The 25,080-nt window shown below is 56.1% G+C and overlaps 1 protein-coding gene across 6 annotated transcripts in view; it reads right to left on the bottom strand.

Moving 5' to 3' along the window:
- HDAC4 (histone deacetylase 4) overlaps positions 1 to 25,080 on the bottom strand; it is a gene marked incomplete at its 5' end in the record, with an annotated part of 265,863 nt that overhangs the window by 119,746 nt on the left and 121,037 nt on the right. For 4 of the 6 annotated variants that reach the window (XM_081052346.1, XM_081052344.1, XM_081052342.1 and 1 more), the window contains one exon: positions 10,786 to 10,857. In XM_081052346.1, coding sequence (XP_080908472.1) covers positions 10,786 to 10,798 — 13 coding nt within the window. Of the gene's footprint in view, positions 1 to 10,785; positions 10,877 to 25,080 lie in introns of those variants that run through there. The other 2 variants (XM_081052345.1, XM_081052343.1) reach the window with 1 other exon arrangement.

The following is a 25,080-nucleotide window of genomic DNA, read 5'->3' on the forward strand; positions in this document are numbered from 1 at the left end:
GTACGTTACCGTCTGAAAGCCGTGTTCATTGCCCTCAACTCAGTGGATAAAAATACAGGATCTGAAAATCAAAACTAGTTCCAGTGGTCTGAGAAAGCCACAAACCTCCTCTGCAATTGTCACTGCCACGTCAGTTACATAAGGTCAAGTTTACATGATACAAAGAGCACATTTCAGAATTTCCTTCTTAGCAACCTCCAAACGTTTGCTTATGTATGTTGCCTAACAGCTGGGTTGCAGTAGGAACCAATATTACTTAATAATAACAGTTGAAATGATATTTAAAAATAGGTGTTTCTTCCACTTGGAGAGGGAAGAAGAGAGTGCAGCCAAGAGGCCAGCCTGAGCAGGGCTGCGTTTGTCGGGGTGACTGGGCTCTTCCAGCACAGGGTGGGGTGGGGTGGGGGCTGTGCCCCTGGGCAGCGGCAAGCATTCCACCCGGGCTTTCTGGGGACAGGCTCACCCTAGCTGGACTACACATGTCCAGAGGAGGAATGCAAAGAAACCCAGCTTCTTTCCAGGATTTGTGGGTCATGGGGGGTCGGGTGGGGGAAACCCACCAGGCACCTGGAAATGTGGGACTTGAGTGTGTGTTGGTGGGGGGTGGGAGAACACCCAGACACTTGCGAAAATTCAGCCGCTTAATGTATATGTAACCGGGTGAGTTTCCTCGCCTCGTACAGCGTCACCAGGAGAACTCAAGGCCAGGGAACAAAGTGCTGGAGGAGTGAAGGCTAGGCCACAGGAGGAAGGAAGGCTGGCCCACTGTACTGGGATGGCCATCACTACCAGAATTCTCGGTGATGCCGGGCTGCGATGCTGGGCTCCCCGACTGAAGGTGTGGGGGCCCTGCTTCTGCTGCTGCACACACTCACTCTCATTGCAAAGCAGAGACAACTCCAGTCATGCGGGGTCTCTGGTCCCGCTCCCCACATAAGAACGCAGGACATGGTGAGGCCAAAAAGGAACACCCACGGAGCCATAGGCAGGGGAGTCATACCACTATATTCTCTCTGGAGGCTGGGTTGGAGACACAGGAAGCAGGAGCCACATGATCCGCAACCTGCCGTCCACTTGCCACCCAAGTGGAGTGTCAAGAGTTGGGTGTCCAACTCTGCCACCCAACCTACCAACAACCCCCTTGTCAGCATAGACACAGCAGTTATATTAGTGGCCAATGGCTTACGGGTTACAGCTGACGGCCAACTAGCCACAGCTGTTGGCCATCTGATCACAGTTGATGGCCATTTACTACCCGAGCCAGCACCTTTCTATGTGAGGCCGAGAGCCTGGAAACTGCTTTTTGGGGCTTTGTCCCCACAACATGACAAGCGTCTTCCGCAAGGGTCCCCATGTCAGGAACCCAGCTCACGAGAAAGTTTCCGTCCAGTTCAAGTAACGTCCCAGGGTGTCCCTTGATGTCCACCTACTTTTTGGGCACAGCCAGGGTTTTCCAGGGTACTGTGCTGGAACAACAGTTGCTCACAGCCAAGGTACCTACATATTCTCGATGGCGGCCGGGTGAGACACAGGAAGCAAACACCCACCGGTTCCACTACATGGTGGTACGTTCCCAAGCAAACAGTCAAGCGGTCCATCAAATCAGGGATAGAAGGCAATTCCCCATAGTCCCCAGTCATTCGCCAGGGCTGTGTTGGCCTCACATGTGCCCTCCCCGCAGGGCGAGGGCTCCAAGTCCTCCCCAACCTGGGGGTGAGGGACGACCTTGACCTCACCCGCTTCTCCACCACGGACTCAGCAGGCGTTTCCTCCTGAGACTACAAGGCCCGCATCCGAGCTGCCCCAGCAAGCACTGCCCAGCCCACACGCTGCAACGACCTTCGCTTTCTCTGGCCTATGCTGGTCGGGGAACCGCCCACATCTTCCCATCCCTCCATAGGGGTCCAACTCCTGAGAACAGTGGCCACCGGGCACCACACACGGTGTAGGGCCACGCGTCCTCCTGCCCAGAGTCAGACACCATTCCTACCTGGCCGGAACCCTGCTCACTGCCCCAGGCATCCGACTGGGTGGAGGCCTCCGTGTAAGATGTCCACAGCCCTCAGAGCCCACAGCAGCAGATGACCAAAAGGAAGGCGACGCCTTCTATGGCCAAGAGGGTGATGTGCCATCTGGAGACTCGCGTCTCCCAGGCAGACTGCGCCTCCTGTTCCCGGCACCGCTCCTCACGGGCCTCCCGAAGCTGGGCTTTCACATGTATAAACTGCTCCATTACCCCTCTGGGTATTCTGGCCGACACCGTAGCCTGCACGCTGCACCATGCGTTATGCAAGGACTGAGCTCCTGCTCCCCACGTACGAACACAGGACATGGTGAGGCCAAAAAGGAACACCCATGGAGCCATGGATGGGGGGTTGTTGGTGGGTTGGTTGGTGGAGAAGCAGACAGCAGACTGCGGCTCCTGCCTCCTGTGTCTCCACCCAGCCGCCAGCGAGACCATAGTGGTCTGACTCCCCTACCTATGGCGCCGTGGGTGTTCCTTTTTGGCCTCACCATGTCCTGCGCTCTTGTGCAGGGAGCAGGAGCTGAGATCCCGCATGACACTCCTGAGAAACAGAGACACTCCACAAAGTAGTATGATTTGGTCAAAAATGCACTGGTAACTCTAGGTAAACCCCGTCTGTAGAAAAGAATTACAAACAATGCCTACGTTACAGGCGTTGCCTGGAGATCCAGTCCCCTGGCAGATTCCATTTCCAGCCCATCTTTGTTCCACTGACTCCCAACTTGAAGCCCCCAGCCTCAGCCCCCTCCCAAGTTGGGGCTCATGTTCACAGCTGCTGACCCAATACCTCTAATGGGGCGTGACTTTCCAACAGTCTCCTGTCCAACCCCAGCCCTCATCTCGGCCCAAGGTCACTTCACCCATGCTCCCCACCACAATCCATGGCAACCGGGCACCCAGCTGCTCTGCGCCCGCACGCTGCTGTCGTTCCCCGGAGGGGTTCCATCGCAGCCCCCCCACATCCTCAGTAAACGCATCCAACTTGTCTCAAATTGCAGTGATTTTCACCACACCCCGTGTGTCCACCTTGCCGGAGCCCGTAGGCCAGTGCCAGATTCTGTGCCGCACAAGGTGGGGGGGTCACTGTACCTGGAGGTGCCAGCACCTGGTTCCCCACTCGCCCAAAGGCGAAGCCTCACTGCTCACGGTGGCCTCACGTCCCTCTGTGACCTGCAGGAGCCCAGTGCAGCATTTCCAGCCACGCAGCCAGTACACCTGTGTCGTCTCAGGCCTCTGCACTGGCCGCTCTGGACCCTGCCAGTCCTCCTGACCTGCTGTCCCTTCTCCACTAGTTTGTGTCACCTCCACCAGGCCTGCCCAGCCCTGATGCCCAATTCCGACTCTCCACTCCTGACCCCGCCCTCTCCCTCGCAGCAAGCTGTACTCACTGCGTATCCAGTGTCCTCTGCCCCCAGTAAAATATGAGCTCCAGAAATGGGGAAGTTTCATTCAGAAATCCATGCACCCCCGGTGCCAAGGGAGTGACTGGCACCTAGAAGGCCCAGTCACTGTGAGTGAATGACTGAGTGAGCCAGCCCGACGTCTCGGCAGTGAAGCCTGCCTCAGCCACCCCACTTAAAAGGCAGAAACCCACTCCAAGAACTGCATCAGTCCCCACGGCCTTTGCTCCACGCACTGACCACCGCCTACCATAAGCTGAAGCTCTATATAATTTCCTGCCACGAGTCTGAACTACTGGGCACGTTGAGAATCCAGCCCCCAACTGCTAGAGAACAGAGCTCTGGCACACAGTGAAATCATGAAACAGGACCACAGTGGATGTCTCAACAAAACGTGAAAACGTGGTGATTTCTAACCTAACACAGGCGCCGAGAAATCAAGGACAGAAAGATGGCTTAAAAACTTTTCATACCTTCAGATGAACTTCTAATTAGTTGCTTTCTTTTCAAAAAATAACCATCAGACAAATTTTAAAGAGGCTACAAACCAAATCCTACAAATGAGAACTTACCAGGAGCAGCTCCATTCCTACAGGACTATATAACCTTAACAGCTATGTCGAAGGAAGAAAACTCTAAAATTAATGTGCTAAATGTTCGACCCATGAATTCAGAACAAGGATACCTGAATAACCAACCCCCTCAAAAAAGCAGAATAAAGAACAGCAATTAACGAAATCGAAAATAAATGTACAACAGAGGCTGACCAGAGGCAGAAGTCGGTTCTGTGAAAGACAGTAAAACAGACAAAGCTAGACAAGCTGGGCAGAGGGCTCTCTGCTCCCACACCCCCAGGTCTGCACGTCCTCTGTTCCTCATCACGACTCCGGGGACAAAGGGCAGCATGGCTGGCAGGCCCTGCAGGGGTCCTTGCCCGAGGCTAGTCACAGCCGGGTGCTCAGTGGGTATCAGTGGACTGAACAGCACGCCAGCCCTTCCCCTCCCTGCCAAGGGCACCACAGAGAGCCTGGGTGGAGTCAGGGCCCTCTGCTGTGAGAGGCTCCCGAAACGGGACTTCTCCCTAAAAAATGGCAGTCTGTCCTTGACGGCGGTTATTGGCATGATAAACGTTCATGTTAAAGTGCGACCACAAAGAACTGAAATCGTCTTCATTGGACACAAGGGAAGAGGGACAAGAGAACATGCCACCATCCTGATTCTGGCTGGATGCACTTTAGCCACCGTAGATGGGATTCCCATTTCCAGGTTCCCGTTTCCGGGGTTCCCACTTCCAGGGTTCCCATTTTTGGGGTGCACACTCTTTGGATACACTGCATTCCACCCTGTGCCCTAAAGAATAGAACACGGAGGAGAGAGAGAGATAAAAACACAAAAGGCACTTTTCCCCAATACATCCCTGGACACACGTGGCCGCAAGTGACACTTGTAATGAACAAACACAACAAAATTCTGAGTTGAAAAAAACCCTTTCTTCCACCCAATAATCACGTAGAACTTCCAAATATCCCAGGTACATGAAAGGACAGTTCTCTACTTTCCACACCAACACGGACCTCAGGGTCGCTGCCATGGCTGCCACCTTCCTGTAAGATGGAGAGACAGCCCGCTGCCATCTCACCATAGCCGGGCTCGTGTGGCCATGCAGCCAGCTTCGGGGCGCCAGAGCAGGGCCACCGACGTCCCTGCCCACTGCACTGCTACCAGGAAGTGTGTGCTTCCCACGCCTGTGCCTGTCGCCGGTCACACGGGGCTCTTTGTAACTGTGGGTCTAGGGCCACAGTGACGACACAAGCTCCCTGGGGTAGAGCAGCTTGAGCCACACACAGGAACCCAACAATATGCTTCCCACCCAGCAGAGGGGGCCTTCAGCTTCCTCCCCACGCTGGGGACCCTGCATGAGCAGTGGCGGGAAATGAAGCGACCACGCTGGCCAGGGCGGGCCATGGACGGGCGGTGGGGCCGGGCTTGGGCTCAGCCAACATGGGGCGCCCACAGCACCGGGAGGCATTTCTGGTCAAAACGCACAGACTGAACACCGTCCTGCATCCGGCTTCCCCAGGATCCCACTAAAATACTATGTGGATTTTTAAAAAATCACCAACACAAATGGGGACAAATCCAGAGAGAACCAAGTTCTCAGTGAGACAACATGGGTGAGTGACAGGTACCTGCCTTACCAGGTGCACCAAATAGGGTCACACCTAGTGGCAGGGGACGGAGTCTTGACCCCCAGCCTGGGAGATGGAACCTCTGTTCCCTTGGGAGGACAGCGCTGCAGTGCTTGGAGGGGAAACTTCCAAATTGGTGTCCACAGCCACAAGCCAGGCCGCAAGTCACACTGTCACCAGAGGGCACATGTCATTCACTTCACAACTGTGCTGGGGTCACCTCCCCTCAGATGAGGACAGTGGGTCCTGGGGATGTCGTCGCAAAGGCTTTCTGGGCTGGTGGAGGGGGAGGAGGCCACGCTGGAGAAAGCAGCAGCGCCCAGAGGCTGGGCACGGGCAGACGGGGGCGGCAGTAAGCCAAGCCGCACTGCCAGAAACAGGAGGGTGACGCAGATACCTGCTGCACTTCCGGGTCACCTGATGCCCCGGCCAGGACAGCAGCAAGTGACCACGAGAGGCAGCCGAGGGTGAGAGGACTGGCCACCTACCTGCTGAGGGGAGGCTGGGGTCTGAGGGCCGCTAAGCATCGCCCCTAAGAGCCACAGTGCAGACGCGCTCTCCGGTCTGGAGCTATTCTTGGCCCTCAGCGCCCCTGGTCCCCCAAAGCGACTCCCAGGCATTTCCAAGCACCTCATAAATGAACCTGCCCATGCACAGCCTCCATAGATAAAGCTGCTGTTACTCTCAGGTGTTGCAGTATGTGGGCTACAGACTCGTAAATCTGGCCTTTAAGTCATGGCTATTTGCAGAGGGCCTTAGGTGAACTTGATGGAGGGAACTGGGGAAATGCTCAACGTTTGTTAAAACTAAGCAAATCAAACTGGGGGAATTTTTTGCAGTGTTCAAATGGCAAGATTTCATTGATGTCTTCAAGGTCTACATTTCATTTTTCCTCCAAAATTTCAAACAGACAAGAAAACAGGAAAAGCCCTGCAGGCAATCTGCTACGCTGTGCACCCGCTCAGTTGCGGGTGGGTGCTGAGTGCCCACTGTGCGCCTGCAAGCGCCCTACTGTGCGCCAGAATGGAGCGCCTTACTGAAAAGTACAGGAGACCACAGATCCGAGTCAAGGCTGCACCAGAAGAAGAAAGCCAAAGACCGCTCTCTCCTTCTGGCACTCAACAGGTGTCACCCTTAGGAGTCACCAAAGGTGGCCATTAGTCCTTTAGTGTGCTGCATCCGGCAGCCCAGCTGTACACTGAAAACACACAACAGTGTCAAGTAGGAGTCACAACTGAGGTTATGTCAGCAGGAACCTACTGCGTGAGGTAATTAATAGCTTCCGGATCCAATGAAGGGAGCTTTCAAAGCCTTCCCTGAGGTCACAGGTATCTCCTATTTGTGTTCGTTTCACATTTCCTCTCAACAAACCAAACCAAACGACAACAACAAAGCAGGCCTGGGAGGTTCAGAAGCTTCCAGCCCCAGCAGACTTGCTTCCCATACTTCTGCTCAAACATCAAGAGGCGTGTCAAGGAATTCAGTAACTGCGTTAACAGGACGGTGCTCAGACACCCTTTAAGATTTGGGGGTCCATGGCTAGCGTCAAACCTCAGCCTTTCACTGGTGTGGATAAGTTCTCCAGACTTTCTGTAGTTTAAGATTCCAGAATTTCCTTTTAAAAACTGCACCCTTGTTATATAGCCTTGAAAAGAAACCACCCTAACGCTCAAAGGAAGGCACGTTAACAGGGGACCCTGTACAGAGGACAACGGAGCCAGCAGCTCACACGAGAGGAACCTCCCGGGTAGCTCCCACCCCTAAAACCAGCCGCCACCTCCCTCTGGGCGCAGAGGGTCACGACATTTGGAGGCTGTCTTTGTCCCCAGTGGCACACCTGGAGAGTGGAAACGGGTCCTCACCCCATGATTTATATGCTGGGTGGCCCTAGGAAAGTGACCGTGCTCAGACCCCTCTCCTTCTGTACGGGGTGGGGAGGCGGGGGCTGCAGTCGTAGCTGTGCAGAGTGAACACGTGACCCACGGAAAGCCTTCGGCACCACCTCGGCACGTAGTACCTCCTGCCCTCACTTAGTCCTGCCTCCCACTGTGCTCCAGCCACGACGCCTGCCCTCGCACCCCTGCGCTCATCAGGTCGACATTGCCCAGTAATAAGAGCTCAGGTTCTGGAAACCAACACCCAACACATTCGGTACAATGTCTTCTTTTCTGTAATAAACATCAGACATGAATGACTCACTTCTTTCAAGGCCCCTGTAATCCGGCGCGTGGTATGTGGGTGGTGACCCTGCGACTTGTCTGCCCTCTAGGTGCGCATCTCACCTTCTCAGTGCGCAAACTCCAGCATCTCTCCCTACCTAGCTCCGAGCCGGTGACGTGGCTTCCACAGGACACTCGCCCAGCCACTGGGTCTGTGCCCCGAGTCCCCGCCTGGGGAGGAAGAGGATGAGCTGGGAAGGGAGGAAGGACCTAGCCTGGTCCACACTGCGCCATCCCATGTCTCCAAAACCCGGAAGCTTTCGTGAAGTAATAGTACGGAGACAGCTGCCGTATCTCAGTGCTCAGTGTAGGCAAATGCTTCTCTGTGTTCTCTCTTTCATGACACAGCGGTGCTAAAATTAAACATTCTTAAACAAGGAGAAAGCACAGCAGGAAAAGAAGGCTTGCTTACATATAAGAAGTTAAAGGAGAAGGAGGGAAAAATCAGAATTCATCGAAAAGAAATAGCATTTTGGCTTTTTCCTTCTATGATTCAGAGGGCTCTAACACAGTTTCTTGTATGAATTATCTAACGCCTCAATTCAAGATGGCACAGAAGTAAAAGGTAGAAATGGTGCTTTTCCATTTGAAGTAAGACTTTGTAAGAACTGTACTTAAAGAGAACCACCAGCAGAAGAAAACTGCTGAGTGTGCCACCATTCGCGACCAGAAGAGCCGCGCAATGAAAGGCCAGCGGTGGAGAGGCCATCTGGGCGCTTTCCTACCGAGTCCAAGCTGTGTGCTCAGGGGACACGTGCCCACGGGGAGTGGGGGAGAAATTCCTGAAAATTACGTACACGTAAAATATATGTATCAGCTTGTTTTCATACCAAGTGTCAAGCGGCACTTCAAATTAAACTCAGTTGTTAGAGAATGTACAAGAGGAAACTGTGATTGACATAAAAATACACCTAAGAATGTTTCTACCCCATCTCATAAAAATGTGGCTTTAAAGAAATTCTCGTATTAATTTTCAAATTATTGTATAACGTGAGATGAATATTCCTTCATGGAATGTATTTTACAGGTTGGAATGAGCCGACCTGGGGTATTAAATACCTCCCTTGACTGCGAAAGCCTCCAAGGCCCCTCAGTGGCAGCAGCTCGCGGGCACTGGCTGGGGATCATGGGCAAGCACAGGCCCTCAGGGATGCGAAGGAGCAACAGTGGAAGCCAGCAGGGGCACAGCTCGAGCCGGCGCCTACCCAGCAGGGACCTGGTTCCAGCAAGTGAATGGTTCCCTTCGGTTTCATGGGGCACCGTCCCCAACACCCCATCTCTCAAGGGGGTAGCTCCCCGCCAAAGGGAGAGAAAGGGTGTGAGGGAGCACGGGGACTGTCCTGGGACCCTGAACGGGCACTTCACAGCTCCATCAGACGTTGTCATTAGTGTCCGTCAGTGGGACCTCAACAGATGACACTGACCAGGAACTAAAAATCAGACACACACGTTTGATCTTAATGAGAATCCTGCGCAGCAGCCGTAATTATCCTTAAGAACTGAGAAAACAAAGCTGAGCTATTGGGGAACTTGCCTAAGGTCACACAGTCCGTGGGTCACCAGGAATCCAGGCCCCCTATGTCCCCTATGTACCGTTCTCTCTACACAAGGCTGGGCCTCAGCAGCTGGAAGCGCTTCCCAAGCCAGGACACTCGGGTGAAGCCCCCCTCTTCTGCTTCAAACACGGTCTATTGAGCTATCTGCAAAGTCCCTTCCTGGGTCCCACACCTGGGCACATGCCAGGAAGTTGTCTCAGAATGCCCAGTTACACTGACAAAGGGACCACAAGAGAGTGAAAACCTGCCCTGTCAAAGTAAGCACCTCCAGTAGCTACTTCAAAGGGCCCCGCCCCACCCCCGGCCCTGACCCACCCCCGGCCCCGCCAAGCCATGCCACACCAGCCCCCCCAACCCCATCCCACCCCACCCCGGGATCCTGGGGAACTAAGTAAACTGCTTGCTAGGTGGGAAGGTGAGGTAGAGGCGTGAGAACAGGAGCCTGAAGGAGACCAGCGCCCTGCAGGCCCTTGTAGGAACAGCGCAGAAACAGCAGCCCCAAGTGCCTGGAAATGCCAGACCTTGGAGAATCACTGTGCTAAGAAAGAAACCTCTTTGACACTCCAGCCTGGCCTCAAGCTTTGCCTTCCTAGGGGGCCGGGGAACGTCAGGTGGTAGGTGGGTCTGACGGAGAAGGGGGGCAGGGGCAGAGCAGGTCCCAGGAAACCTGGGTCCAGGAGGGGCCACAGAGCAAACACAGAGACAGAGGTCTTCGCGGCATGGCGAAGGCAGGGCTCCAGCAGAGCCACCCTCAAATGGCGGCTTAACAATGCATGTGGGGAAGTGACTACCGTTCACTCACACCCAGGCCTTTGGGAAGCTTGTTTGCTTCTCAGTCAGGACAAGTGGCCTGTGAAGAACGTTCCCCACACTGAGTGTGAATCCTGGAGAAGGCTGCACAGGGCGAGGTGTACAGGAAAGGAAAGAAAACTGTTTGCACGGCCCTGAGGACTGGGGACGCACTCTTTAAAGCGCACTATTTAGAAGTGGTGTGTATGGAATGAGAGACTCTAATCACAGTTAATGCTGTTCTGTTCATTAAAGAACCAAAAGGTGATTAGATCATCACATGCACTCAGATTACCCGTGAGAGGGCCAGGCCGTGGACAGTGTCACCCGCCGTGGGCCTGTGGCTGCCTGGCAGCCGAGCCCCGGCCCCAGCTCACACTGGACACAGCCTCTTGCCCGGACAGAAAGGTGTGCGTTTCTCTGCCACCTGAACAGCATCAAGCCAGCGCCCATTGCATTCCCAGGACGCGTGGCCTGTTCTACCCCAGAAAAGGGGCCACCAGCATGGAGCTGACAACCCAACCCCTTCTCTCCATGCTCCCTAATAAAGTGGGGCCTCCACCCAACCTTGGGGGAAGGGGACGCCCCGGGATGGGTGTAGCTTACCCGTGCTGGGCATGTGGTTCACGCGGGTAGGGTTTAGCAGCTCCACGGGCTGGTCTCGGCCAGAAAGGCCATCTGTGGACAGAGAAAGCATTGGGCTTCAGAAACTGCTCGCATTTCAATGAGAATACTTTATGTTCAGAATCTGCTCGGAGCAACACCTCACTCACTAGGGAAATGCAGGTGTCCTTGTACTTTAAATGGAGACGGTTTTCATTCCAGGTCATTTTTATTTGCTGAACTAGAAAATAAAAGTTCCTTTGTAGACTAACCCAAACAGTCCCCAAATGCCACATGGTGGCTATCAACCGCCCGCCAGGCTGTCTCGGCTCACTTCTGTTTAGCAGCCACATTGCACCTACTTACGTTCCTCAGGAGTCAGCTTTTCTGCGATCCTACAGCAGCGCTAAGATCACAGAAATAAAAGAGCTAAGCCCCCTCCTCTCAGGTACTGACAAGCACTCTGGGCGTCAGGGATACCGGCCTCCAACAAGTACCCTGGGCGTCAGAGATACCGGCCCCCAACAAGTGCCCTGGGCGTCGGGGATACTGGCCCCCAACAAGTAGCCTGGGTGTCGGGGATACCGGCCCCCAACAAGTAGCCTGGGTGTCGGGGATACCGGCCCCCAACAAGTGCCCTGGGTGTCGGGGATACCGGCCCCCAACAAGTAGCCTGGATGTCGGGGATACCGGCCCCCAACAAGTGCCCTGGGCGTCGGGGATACCGGCCCCCAACAAGTGCCCTGGGAGTCGGGGATACAGGCCCCCAACAAGTGCCCTGGGTGTCGAGAATACCGGCCCCCAACAAGTGCCCTGGGAGTCGGGGATACAGGCCCCCAACAAGTGCGCTGGGCGTCGGGGATACCGGCCCCCAACAAGTGCCCTGGGCGTCGGGGATACCGGCCCCCAACAAGTGCCCTGGGCGTCGGGGATACCGGCCCCCAACAAGTGCCCTGGGTGTCGAGAATACCGGCCCCCAACAAGTGCCCTGGGAGTCGGGGATACAGGCCCCCAACAAGTGCCCTGGGTGTCGAGAATACCGGCCCCCAACAAGTGCCCTGGGAGTCGGGGATACAGGCCCCCAACAAGTGCCCTGGGCGTCAGGGATACCGGCCCCCAACAAGTGCTCTGGGTGTCGGGGATACAGGCCCCCAACAAGTGCCCTGGGTGTCGAGGATACCGGCCCCCAACAAGTGCCCTGGGAGTCGGGGATACAGGCCCCCAACAAGTGCGCTGGGCGTCGGGGATACCGGCCCCCAACAAGTGCCCTGGGCGTCGGGGATACCGGCCCCCAACAAGTGCCCTGGGCGTCGGGGATACCGGCCCCCAACAAGTGCCCTGGGCGTCGGGGATACCGGCCCCCAACAAGTGCCCTGGGCGTCGGGGATACCGGCCCCCAACAAGTGCCCTGGGCGTCGGGGATACCGGCCCCCAACAAGTGCCCTGGGTGTCGAGAATACCGGCCCCCAACAAGTGCCCTGGGAGTCGGGGATACAGGCCCCCAACAAGTGCCCTGGGCGTCGGGGATACCGGCCCCCAACAAGTGCCCTGGGTGTCGGGGATACAGGCCCCCAACAAGTGCCCTGGGTGTCGAGAATACCGGCCCCCAACAAGTGCCCTGGGAGTCGGGGATACAGGCCCCCAACAAGTGCGCTGGGCGTCGGGGATACAGGCCCCCAACAAGTGCCCTGGGCGTCGGGGATACAGGCCCCCAACAAGTGCCCTGGGTGTCGAGAATACCGGCCCCCAACAAGTGCCCTGGGAGTCGGGGATACAGGCCCCCAACAAGTGCCCTGGGCGTCGGGGATACCGGCCCCCAACAAGTGCCCTGGGAGTCGGGGATACAGGCCCCCAACAAGTGCCCTGGGCGTCGGGGATACAGGCCCCCAACAAGTGCCCTGGGTGTCGAGAATACCGGCCCCCAACAAGTGCCCTGGGAGTCGGGGATACAGGCCCCCAACAAGTGCCCTAGGCGTCGGGGATACCGGCCCTCAACAAGTGCCCTGGGTGTCGGGGATACAGGCCCCCAACAAGTGCCCTGGGTGTCGAGAATACCGGCCCCCAACAAGTGCCCTGGGAGTCGGGGATACAGGCCCCCAACAAGTGCGCTGGGCGTCGGGGATACCGGCCCCCAACAAGTGCCCTGGGCGTCGGGGATACCGGCCCCCAACAAGTGCCCTGGGCGTCGGGGATACCGGCCCCCAACAAGTGCCCTGGGAGTCGGGGATACCGGCCCCCAACAAGTGCCCTGGGAGTCGGGGATACAGGCCCCCAACAAGTGCCCTGGGTGTCGAGAATACCGGCCCCCAACAAGTGCCCTGGGCGTCGGGGATACCGGCCCCCAACAAGTGCCCTGGGTGTCGGGGATACAGGCCCCCAACAAGTGCCCTGGGTGTCGAGAATACCGGCCCCCAACAAGTGCCCTGGGAGTCGGGGATACAGGCCCCCAACAAGTGCCCTGGGTGTCGAGAATACCGGCCCCCAACAAGTGCCCTGGGAGTCGGGGATACAGGCCCCCAACAAGTGCCCTGGGCGTCGGGGATACCGGCCCCCAACAAGTGCTCTGGGTGTCGGGGATACAGGCCCCCAACAAGTGCCCTGGGTGTCGAGAATACCGGCCCCCAACAAGTGCTCTGGGTGTCGGGGATACAGGCCCCCAACAAGTGCTCTGGGTGTCGAGAATACCGGCCCCCAACAAGTGCCCTGGGAGTCGGGGATACAGGCCCCCAACAAGTGCCCTGGGCGTCGGGGATACCGGCCCCCAACAAGTGCTCTGGGTGTCGGGGATACAGGCCCCCAACAAGTGCCCTGGGTGTCGAGAATACCGGCCCCCAACAAGTGCCCTGGGAGTCGGGGATACAGGCCCCCAACAAGTGCTCTGGGTGTCGAGAATACCGGCCCCCAACAAGTGCCCTGGGAGTCGGGGATACAGGCCCCCAACAAGTGCCCTGGGTGTCGAGAATACCGGCCCCCAACAAGTGCCCTGGGAGTCGGGGATACAGGCCCCCAACAAGTGCCCTGGGCGTCGGGGATACCGGCCCCCAACAAGTGCTCTGGGTGTCGGGGATACAGGCCCCCAACAAGTGCCCTGGGTGTCGAGAATACCGGCCCCCAACAAGTGCCCTGGGTGTCAGGGACACAGGCCCCCAACAAGCGTCCTGGGTGTCAGGGATTGTGGGGACAGAGTCCCAGAGAGCAGTTTCCAGGCTCTCGGTCTCACATGGAAAGGTGCTGGCTCAGTTATTAGATGGCCATCAGCTGTTACTGCTTAGCCATTAGCCACTAATATAACTGCCATGGCGGGGCTGGTTTGTTGGTTGGTTGGTTGGTTGATTGGCAGACAAGCGGACGGCGGATTGCGGATCGTGTGGCTCCTACTTCCTGTGTCTCGCCTGGCCGCCAGCGAGACTGGGGTGCAGGAAGACCCCTTGTTGGGGTACTGGCGCCATATTTGCTTCCTGTGTCTCCAACCCAGCTGCCATTGAGAATATAGTGGTGTGACTCCCCCATCTACGGCTCCGTGGTGTTCCTTTTTGGCCTCACTATGTCCTGTGTTCTTATGTGGGGAGCTGGACCAGAGTCCCCACATGACAGGGATACAGGCCCCTGACAAACATCCTGGGTGCCGGGGATACAGGCCCCCCGACAAACGGCCTGGATGTTAGGGACGCAGCTCCAGAGGCGGTTGCAAATAGCTGTGGGTGTGCTGGCACACCTGGCAAGAAATGCGGGAAGACACACAAACATGCTGCAGAGAAACACCTGGCCAGGTACTTGCAACGTACAGAATTGCTGCTTTTAAAGCCCCTCTAACTGTACTTGGAACTATTTCCATGTATTCAGTCTCAGGCGAAGATGGAGCTGGAACCCGGCCAGCACCCAAGTCTGCAGTGGGCTGCCTGGAGACTGCCTGACACTTCCCATATTCCCTCAGACAGGAACAAAAGCAAACTCTGGCAAAACTTCCAGGAATCACCCTTTGTGTTAAAATCAGCTCCGACACGTGGTGTAGAACGGCCTGTAGGAGGCGGCACTGGACATGCTGATGTGAACGCATCCTGTCACTGACCTACGGGCACTGGTGTCACGGAGCAGCCAGCAGCCTGAGACTCAGGCCGGCGTCCCCACCGCGGCCCAAACACCAGGTCCACGGAAGCTGGAACAAAGCCGCGCTATTTATCCAAAGTGGGCAACAGCTCACGCAGCCCTCAGATTCTGTCACGCACCCCTGTGTGGTTTTGGAGATGATCGCCATCCAAGGACAAAACGGTGGCCCCAGGGAGATCTGAGCGCCTGCTCTTGAGATGTGAGACCCCCAGGTGGCTCCCGGGGTGCCCGCCATCGTGCCCACACGAGGGACGACACTGCCCTGCTGTGCCCGCTGGGGCCCGCATCTCCTCTCCCACAGCAGCACCCTCCCCAGCTCGGGCAACTGGAACGTGTCAGAAGTTACGAGGAGGAGGCACTTTGGGGGTGTCGCCAGCAGCACTCCCTGAGTCAGGGAACTAGAGAGACCGGTGCTGTGCCCCGGCAGCAGACACCAGCCCACAACTGTCCCAACTGCTGGCACCGCGGGCTGTGCTCCAGGAACGCGGCCACCCTGAGACGGCCTGAACACTAGCTGGAAACCCAAGGCCACAGGCACGTCACTGCACCTGAGACCGAGACAGCACAGGAAGTGCATCTCAAACCCTCCTCCTGAGAGTCAGGTGAAACCCACTTCATTTACCAACGCGGTGACTCATTTTCAACACTGAAAAATTCAGGGACGCATATAGGTGGGTATTCTGACATCGAATCCCACTGTGAACACTTTTTGAAGCAGCTTAAGGCGTCTCGGAAACGCCCGACGAGCCACAGGTGTCCGGCGGCAGGTGAGCCGGGGCCCTGCAGCTGGCTGAGGAAGCCCAGGCTCCGGCTGCCTCCCCCCAGCCAGCGCGCGGCCCCAAACTGTCCTCCCCACACGCATCTCGTCAGGGCCCACCCTGAGCTCCCATCTGAGAGAAGCCTCTAGAACCAGAAACACTTAAGAAATCCTGGAGCCAGCCCCACGTCCTAATCTTACAGCAGCCCAGCTCGTGGACAGACCTTTTGTCCGCTGGGACTGACTCTGCCCCAGGCCTGAAGGTCTCACTACTCCAAGGCCAGGAGAGTTAAGGATGCCTGACAGCGGGGCCCTGGAAACACGCTGCCTGGAAGCTGCATGAAATCCAGGGTGTAATGAAAGACACCGCCCATGTGTTTTCAATCTCTGGGTGGCCTAGCTGGGTCTTGGCTCCTCCAGGACATCTCTGGGCCACAGCCTAGGGTACGTCTTACTGAGTCATCAGAGAGAAATGAATCGTATATATGAACTGGTCGGCCGTCAGAAAACGGGGCCATTTGATAAGAGCGTGATGGATTCCACAAGGGAACCTGAAGCCGAACGCGTCCCGCTGGTTCCGTGAAGGGACTCCTTATGGTCGGTGTACAAGGCCAGGCCCAGCTGACATGGGACAACCTGTAGTCACACCCCGACCCTGGTACGGTCACACTTAGAAGCAGCAGAGGGAAAGTGTTCTGGCATAAGGTTACTATGAAGCGCCCGCCTCTCCAGAGAGGAGCCCCCGTGCGAAGCCACCCACAAACACACAGGCACCACAGAGTGGCCTGTCACACGACACTGGCAGCAGATGGTGGGCAGGCAGCTTGAGCCTGCGACAGCTGGAAATACCGCCAAAAGCGCCTCCACAAACACTCACTCTCCGGGATGCCTTAAGTGGACTCTGTAGCCTCATCACGAAGGAGGGTGACAAAGGCCCAAAAACAGGTGTTTTCATAGAGGCAGCTGAGAGACCGGAGACGGGCAGGCCTCACCCTAACAGAGGAGGCATCTCTGAGCAGCACCAGCCTGGGCACAGGGAGAGGAGCACAGAGAAGGGCGATCAGACGAGGGCCGTGCCTCCCAGCTCTTCTCCTGGGTCCCGCTCCCGGACCAGGTGCCCAGACCGCGACCCCAGAAATGTGATGGAGACCCCGACATCACAGGGCAAAGACCCAGGCTCGGGCCACGGGGAGCAGAGGCTTGTAGGACTGAATCACAGGGAGACGTGCGCACTTCGCGGAGCACCTGCTGCGAGGCTCTGCCACGAGGCTCTGGATGAAGCCCGTAGCTGGACAGAGCCCTGGGACCAAGAGCAACAGAGGCCGCATTTGAAGGAGCGGGAGCTACGAGGGCTGAGGGGACAGTTGAGAGCCCCAGTGGCTGTGACGTGAAGGACACCCTTCTCCAGGAAGAAATGACAAACAGCCGGAACACAGCCATGGGGGACACAGGACAGGCCCATGAGGACGGTGTGTCCCTCAGCCCACTAGTCTCCTCTTAACGTTCTATTGCTGCAGACATCCCGCTGCAGAGTGAGCTGAAGCGAGAGGAGTACGAGAAGCGCGCTTCCCACCTTTATCTCCTCGGCTGACATTTCTCAGACGGGAAGGAACAGTGGAGGGAACCTACACATCCAACAAGCAAGGGGGTAAAGCAGCACCGTCCCCCGGGCCGCGAGACGCCCGCTGCAGGCAGGCTTCTTCCCTAGCCTGCCTCTGTCTGCGAACCTACCTCTGAAAACCTGCAGGATGGGACAGCGTTACTTGTCCTCCCCAGCCTCTCGATTAGCACACATGCAGAAGACGAGAAGCTGGGAGCACACGTGTCCTGACTCCCTTCACAGTGTGACTGAGCACAGGTACACAGAGACACGGTCACACGTGCCACTGCAGCAGACCGAATCACGCTCGCAAAGAAACGGTCAGCAGAGTCTGTTTCAGACCTAAGAACTCGCCTAAAATGAACAGTTCGCTGTATGCAGCACCCCCGCAGGGCATGGCTGGCTTCTGGAATTCCACCTTGTGGGACGTGCAGTGACGGATCCAACTGGGATCACGGCCTTGGGAGCCCAGCTTTCACCTCACCTGGCTGGCTCCCCTCCTTCACTTGTAGAAAGGGCCCGGCAGGGCTGAGCAATGTCCCGTGGTTGTGCAGCTGGCACCCCCAGAACCCAGATCTGTCTCCACTAGACCAGTCACAAGCCTGATCTGGGCCTGGGGTAAAAGGTCACTCACCAAGTCTTGTACACTCACCCTACGGCTTCCCCAGCCCTAGGGATTTGTTCTACTGGGGACTAAGAAAGAGGGAAGAGAGCAGGGAAACAAGACAACACCAGGGGGAGAGAGAGAGAGAGAGAGAGAGAGAGAGAGAGAAGAAAAGAGGATAGAAAAAAATCAAAGTACATCCCAGTTATAATTCAAATGCCCTCCTTCACTTTTCAGGTCCAAGTTTCCAAAACTAGAAAACAGATAAATAGTTCCCAGGGTCTTCTATGGAACCCTCTGGAAAAGGCAGGCAGCTACCAGAGACATAGCCTGAGGGAGGCCCAGCCCCCAGCTGCACGGTGAAGACCCGATCGCTGCCCCCCAGGGCCAACTGAGCCACCGACCCCTCCCAGGGCGCTCGGACCAGACCAGGCACAGCCCACGGGTGGGGCTTGCATAACGTGGGCACCAAAGCAATTTCTGTGACAACGGCCACGGGATCCATAGGACAAAAAAGAAAAGCAAGAACTTGAGACACTGACTAAAAAGGCCCCACCCTCCTCGATGTACGTAATTACCACCTAATTACAGAGCGTCTGCACTGAACAGGCAATAAGAACACTGTGTTTCATGGGCCAATAAAGACATTACATGAGAAACACACACCAGTGGTCTATGCGGGGAGAGGAACTGTGGGAAATGACACCCTCCACCCGCATGCAGCCCACTCCTGCCCTGGTGGGTAAGAAGGGGAGCCTCTGAGTGTCACTGCGGGATGACAGTGACACCAACCGCTAGTCACGTGTTTACTGGTTTCTGAATTCAAGTCTTCTGTCCTTTTTTTCTTTAAACTGGGTTGTCTTTTTCTTACTGCTTCAGGGGAATTCTTTAAAAAATTCTGACTTTGAATCCTCTGTTAATTACATATGGTAGATATCATTTCCAAGACTATGATTTCTCTTTCTTTAAGGCCACATGTATCAATCTTTCTTTTAAAGCTTATGTCTTTTTATGTCAGGTTTAAGAAACTTTTCCCTACCTGGGGATTGCAAATGAGGTTTTCACCACACTGTCACCTAAAAGCCTTGTGGTCCTTCCTGTATGTGTCTCTTATCTCCCTGGGATTGATTTTTGTGTGTGGCGCGAGGTAGGGCTTGTTTTTCTGTGCTTTTCATGAGAAGAGCCAAATGTCCCCTGCACTATTAAGACGTGTGACTTTCACTCCTGATCAGCACCACCAGTTCTGTTACAAGCCAAATCTCTGTCCTGTTGGCCCATTTATTTATAGTTGTGTGATAATCACGCTGCCATAACTGGACAATGATTCTTAACAGCCGGCAAGGCAAGAGTCCCCACTGTCTTCGTCAGGATTTCCTGGGGCCACATCGGTCCTTTACCCCATCACATAAATCTTATTAGACTCAGCTTGACAAGCTCTCCCCCAAAAAGAAAAAACAAACTCTTACTGGAAGTGTATCGTCTCTACAGCCTGGGGGAAGAGTCTTAACGAGATGACATCTTCCGACCCACGTACATGGACTATCACTTCATTTCTCTCAGAAACACTGTGGAATTCCGAGCGTAAAGAACTTGCAGAGGTGCTAGGTAGTTGATGTTTTAAGTAAAATTTGTAATTGGTATTTTACATTTAGATTTGAGTCTGCCAGTATATGGAAACACAGTTCATTTTCAGATACTGGTTTTACAGGCCGTTCATTCTGATCACCTATCGTAAGTTACTGCATGTCACACGTGCACGGTCCGTCACCTGCGAGTCGTGACTGTGTTTCTTTCTTTCCAGACATCGAGCCTTTTACTTCTTTTCCTCGCCTGATTCTGGTAGCTAAGGAAGGTCCCTTCTATTCCTGGTTCACCGGGACTATTTTTAAATCACATATGTGTGCTCGGTTTTATTCAGTTTTTCTGTATCAGTTCCTGTGAGTAAATAATTCCTCCTCCCATCTGGTAACGTGGTGAAATTCCTTTTCTCACGTGAAACCAGCTTTGCATTCCTGGGATAAGCCACCGTGGTGGATCAGCTGCAGTGGGTTTTGCAGCAAACGGTCACAGCTCAAACAGACGTGAGGGCTTCCCACTAGGCCCCACGTCACTCCTACTTGTGTGTCCAGACCTTGCCCCGCATTTCAACACAGACCACACTTCAGCTTTTGTCACGACAGGGAAGACCTGCACACGGTCCTATGCTCCAGTGTGCCCGGTGGGCACCGTTAGAGGTAGTGCGTGAGACGGGAGACGGAGTGGCCTGTCGCCTGCTGTAGAGAACAGCAGTGCACACGCCTCACGGACCTCAGACGCGCGGTAACAGAAGAGCTGGCAGCAGTGACGATTCAAAGTCTTCCTTCCATTTTTTATACACAGAGTCCTTACTTAGCACAGTTGTAATTTACAGGAAGCTAGAGTTCTCACATACTCTGCTTCTGCTACGATTAACACATTACATTACATGGTACGTTTGAGTTACTGACTGACGTCCATGCTGTAGTCAGGTTTCCTCAGTTTCCCCCAATGTCCTTTTTCTGTCCCAGGATCCCACATGACATGGAGGTGACACATCTTAGGCTCCTCGGGCTCTGACAGTTCCTCAGACTTTCCTGGTGTTTGATGGCCTTACCCCTTTGAGGAGAACTGGTCAGGGTTTCCGGGAATGTCCCTCCCTTGGAGTTTGTCTGTTTTTCTCATGATTAGCTTGGGGTTAGGTGTCTTCAGGAGGAAGGCCATGGAGGTGACATGCCCCTCTCATGACATGAGGTCCAGGGTACACACTATGGACGTGACACAGCACTGCTGACGTTGACATGATCCCTGGCTGAGGCGTGTCTGTCAGGCGGCTCCCCAGCAGAAGGGGGCGTTCCCCTTTGCCACACAGGAGATGTTCTCCAGGAGAAAGTCACACGGACAGCCCACACCTGCAGCATTATGCTGCTTCCCACCGACCTCCCAGGAGTTATTGTGGGGGACCCGCTCCTGGAGGGCAGTGTGGGCACTAAGACGGGGCAGCCTGGGTCTGTGTCTGAAGGAGACGGCAGGAACGCAGGTGCAGGCAGGCTGCAAATGCCCCAGCATGGCGGCTGCAAGCCCTGGAGTCACCAGCTCTGCCGGCTCCCAGGCCCGACCCCGGGCTCACAGCTGCCATTCCTCAGACTGTCTGGAGCAGGACCTGTGAGGCAGGGCAGCAACAGGTCAGCATGAATCCTGCATCTCCAGGGCACCCCCAGGCCTGGCGAGTGGTGGGCATGTGTTTTAGCAGCAAGAAAGACGGCATTCCTGCTCCTTCCTCCCTGTTCTCCTCCTCCTCTCTCTTGTGAACTCAAATCTAGTAGGGAACTTGCTAGAACAAAAGCGAAGGAAACAAGCTCCTTCCTAGGAAATGTCTGCGCTCCAGCGTCTGAATTCGGATGTCGCTCTCCTCCTCTGGCCCTTATCATCCCACGTGTCTGCGCCGAGCGGGAGGTTCTAGAAGTGCGATGGCACCGGCTCCTGGACGCGGGGCTGGGCATTCTGCCAACGGGCAGCCGCGATGGAGCAGGTGTGACACAGCGTGTTCTGAACGAGGGTCCTGAGCCCCGGGGCGGGGGTGTGCGTGCCCCTTCCGTCCCGTCCAATCTGCAGCCAAGGCAGGTCCGGGGACACGTGGGGCTCCGTGCGGTGACGGGGCCTCGTGACGATGCTGGGTATGCCGACGGCACGAGCGCCAGGGCTGATGGTGACCAAGAGCAGCTCAGGGAGGACAGGCGCAGTCCTGCGGTGGGAACGGCGGTGGGAACGGCGGTGCTACCATGTGCTGTCAGTCAGGTCAACGCAGTGAAACGTTTTCAGCAAGTAGGTTAGCCTTCCTGACACGGACAGAAGTTACAAAGTTCTCTACTTGGGGGCAAGATGGCTCTTCTGCTGCCTGGACAAACACGGAAGGGCAGCCTCGGGCCTCCGGCACGTGGTGGGGGCGGCACTGCAGACGCTCACCCCACCCCAGCTCCTGGAGGGCACAACCCCCTCGCGTGTTGTGTAAGTCAGTGTGGAATCAGTGGGGCATCTATGGGTTCAGGGGCCAGCAGGCTTCCCCACATGTCAACGTGAAACCAGCATTGCCCTGCACCTAACCTAAGTGACCTGTGGGCCAATTTTACTGGAAATTTGACCCACTTATTCAATTAAATTATGAAAGAGCTCAGTACACTGAAGAGTCAGGGCTCAGAGGGGGCACAAGCCCATCAGGTCAGCAAAACACTCGCCACCCCCCCTCCCCTGCCTTCGCCTGGCCTGAATATCCCAGAGGGGCTGTAAGCCCCCGCAGAGCAGGACTTGCCCCACCCAGCCTCTCCGCTTTCTGCCACATCCCTCTGGGCATCGCCTGCCCTCCCTTCTCACAGGCCACATGCGGCGGTGCCCTGGGCCCCGCTGACACAGGCACCCCTTGGACAATGACGGACGTCTGCTCCATAAACTCAGGCCACCAACTGGCATGGCCTTGGTGGGTTCTGCTAATAGCCTCGAGCCCAACACATTAAATGCTTCTTTTCCTCTCCCAGCAAGTTATTTAAAAATACCAAAGTTCTATAATAAAGCTATGTCTGCCCGTTAATAGAAATTAAACTTTAACAAGGTAAGTACTGTGAATTCCCGAGGTTTCTCCAACACAGCTCATGTGTATTTATTAGAGAAAATGAAAATGGAAGAAATGTCCTTTTTCTCCTAAGCACTATTTGCTTCAGGACCATCAGGCAGCTGCACCGTCATGGCTAGCGTGTGACACATGCGTGACTCCCTGCAAAGTGTCATGGCCAGCTCTAGCTACCAGTTAGAGCAAATGAGCGCAGAGGAGCGTGTCTGAAGGATCCCGGAGCTTCTGCTCAGTCCAGTGGACGGACCCGCCCCCCAGGAGATGACCCTGCTCCCTCATGGGGAGCCGGGGGCCGGCCGCCCCAGGTTAAAGGTTTCAGACACGGCCCCCAATCCCAATGTCTGCATCTGCCTTTGAACAAACTGTAAGAAGGCATTTTTTAAGACAAGCAGGAGCAATTGAACATAGTTTGGATATAAGATATTATGAAGTATTATTCATTCTGTTGAGTGTGACAGTGAAGGGTTATGTGAAAATGCTGTGGCATCTGGGATTTGATGGAAATCTCCCAGGTGACGGAGGGGCTGGTGAAGTGGGAACGGACGAAAAGCTTGGGGCCTGAAGGCAGAAGATGGGCACGGCCTCACTGTACCAATTACCTCTTTACTCCAAGTGAAGTTCTTCGTGACAGAACTATCTCAAGAGATGCTGAGATTGAGACAGGCTCAGATGCTTCCTGGTCAGTAGCCCCCATCCGCCCTCAGCGTCACTGGCTCGCCTGCCTCACCAAGGCCCCTCACCGTCTTCCTACCACTCCTGGCTGAGACCAGCCCTAGCAGTGCAGCCAGCACTCCTCAACAAGCAGGCCCTGGGCAGCTGGGCTGTGACAGTGACAGAGGACAGGGGCCAGCCCGGCGTGGGCAGGCATGGCACACACCCCCCACCCCTGTGGGCAGCGCCCTCGCCTGCGGGCTTCCCCTTCAGTGCTTACTGCTCTCACAGGCCCGGCAAGGCTCGGTCTAAACACCAGAAGTGTGGAAACGCTGCCTCTCCCACACCTAGTATTTGAGATTCGATCCGCAGAACCAGAAACCTTTGGTAACGAGGAGAGAACACAGCGCCGACCACGGCTGTAGGAGTGCAGACGCAGCGGGTCTGTGCGCAGCCAGAGCGGCCGGAGGGCACAAGGCGTGGGGTCTGTCCTGTGCCCATGGGGCCTGGCTGGGGTGCAGAGCTGGACAGCCCGGAGCAGCAAGCGAGAGGGCAGGGACACGAGGGAGTGAGTAACGTAAACAGCGATGCGGGTGGGCAGTGCTGGCCTCCGGGCGGCAGTGTTCCAGGTCAGACAAAGCCGGGCTCTGTGCTCTGTGGCCCGAGGCGACGTTTCCTGGAGGGGCCTTCTTAGCAAGTCTTTCAGCCGGTCGGTCCTCCAGGCCCGTCTGTCTTTCTCCCTCCTCCCTAAGTGAGACAACACCAACAGCGACAGCTCTCAGTTGTTCCCACCGAGGGGCACAGTCTAGCCTAATCATCAATAAGTGATGTAGAAAAATCAGGAGAAAATGTCCCAGCCGCTTGAAAACAGATGTCCCTGCCCCTGGGAGGGTGTGCGTGTGCCCTGAGGGGAGGACATAATGGGTAAGTCGTCCTTAAGCTGCCTTTGAGAGCATAGCCCCAGGGGAAGGGAATAACCTCCAGGCACCCCGCAGGTCCCCGAGTGTGTAAGAGAAACAGGCACGAGGAGCACCCCACAGGTCCCCGAGTGTGTAAGAGAAACAGGCACGAGAGGTACCCCGCAGGTCCCCGAGTGTGTAAGAGAAACAGGCACGAGAGGTACCCCGCAGGTCCCCGAGTGTGTAAGAGAAACAGGCACGAGAGGTACCCCGCAGCCCGCCAAAGGACACACTCAAGTCTGAGCACCCCGCCGGGTGGGTCAGAACTGTCCTAGCACAGGTTCCCTGGATGGACTCAGGAGGACAGAAAATACAGTCGTTAGGGCAAAGACGTCAGCCGCTCTGATATCTATGCGAAACATCACCACCGTTCGGCCAATGCTCGGACCCACCTACGTATCTGGCACAACCAAAGGCACCCCTTCCTCCGTGGTGGCCATCACCTCTCTTCCGCAGGTGTCCTGTCTTCTTACCTGCCCGGCCGCCTAATGAACGATTCCTTCCTGAATGCAGCCCGCCACCTGGAAGGAGCAGACCTCCGCACGGGAGGCCATGGCCAGGGGGCCCAGGGCCCCACCTCCACCCACGATGGACGGCCTGGCTTCCATCCATATTTAGTGAGAACTCAGACGCAGTTTCCTGTCTTTCAGTGGATGGAGATGGCGGCCGACAAAGGGAGTACACACCATGCTGCAGAGCAGGGTCCAGGACACGCTCTGCCACCCGACCTGCACGCAGGGTGCCAGCGCGAGCCCCACCGACACAGGACACCGGTGCCATCCCATCTGGTGGAGGGAGCATTTTCTGAAAATGTGAGCCAGCAACTGCAACCACGTGACAGGTGAACCATCCTCCCAGAACCCTTTCTGCACTGCTGAGCATCAAAAATTAACTGAAGGCGTTTGTAGTTAAGGGACAAGACGGAGGGGAACGTTTCATATTAGTAAACAGCTCATGAGAAATGAGTCAGTAGCTCATAAC

The sequence above is a fragment of the Rhinolophus hipposideros genome (assembly GCF_964194185.1).
Source record: "Rhinolophus hipposideros genome assembly, chromosome: 6".
NCBI lineage: Eukaryota > Metazoa > Chordata > Mammalia > Chiroptera > Rhinolophidae > Rhinolophus > Rhinolophus hipposideros.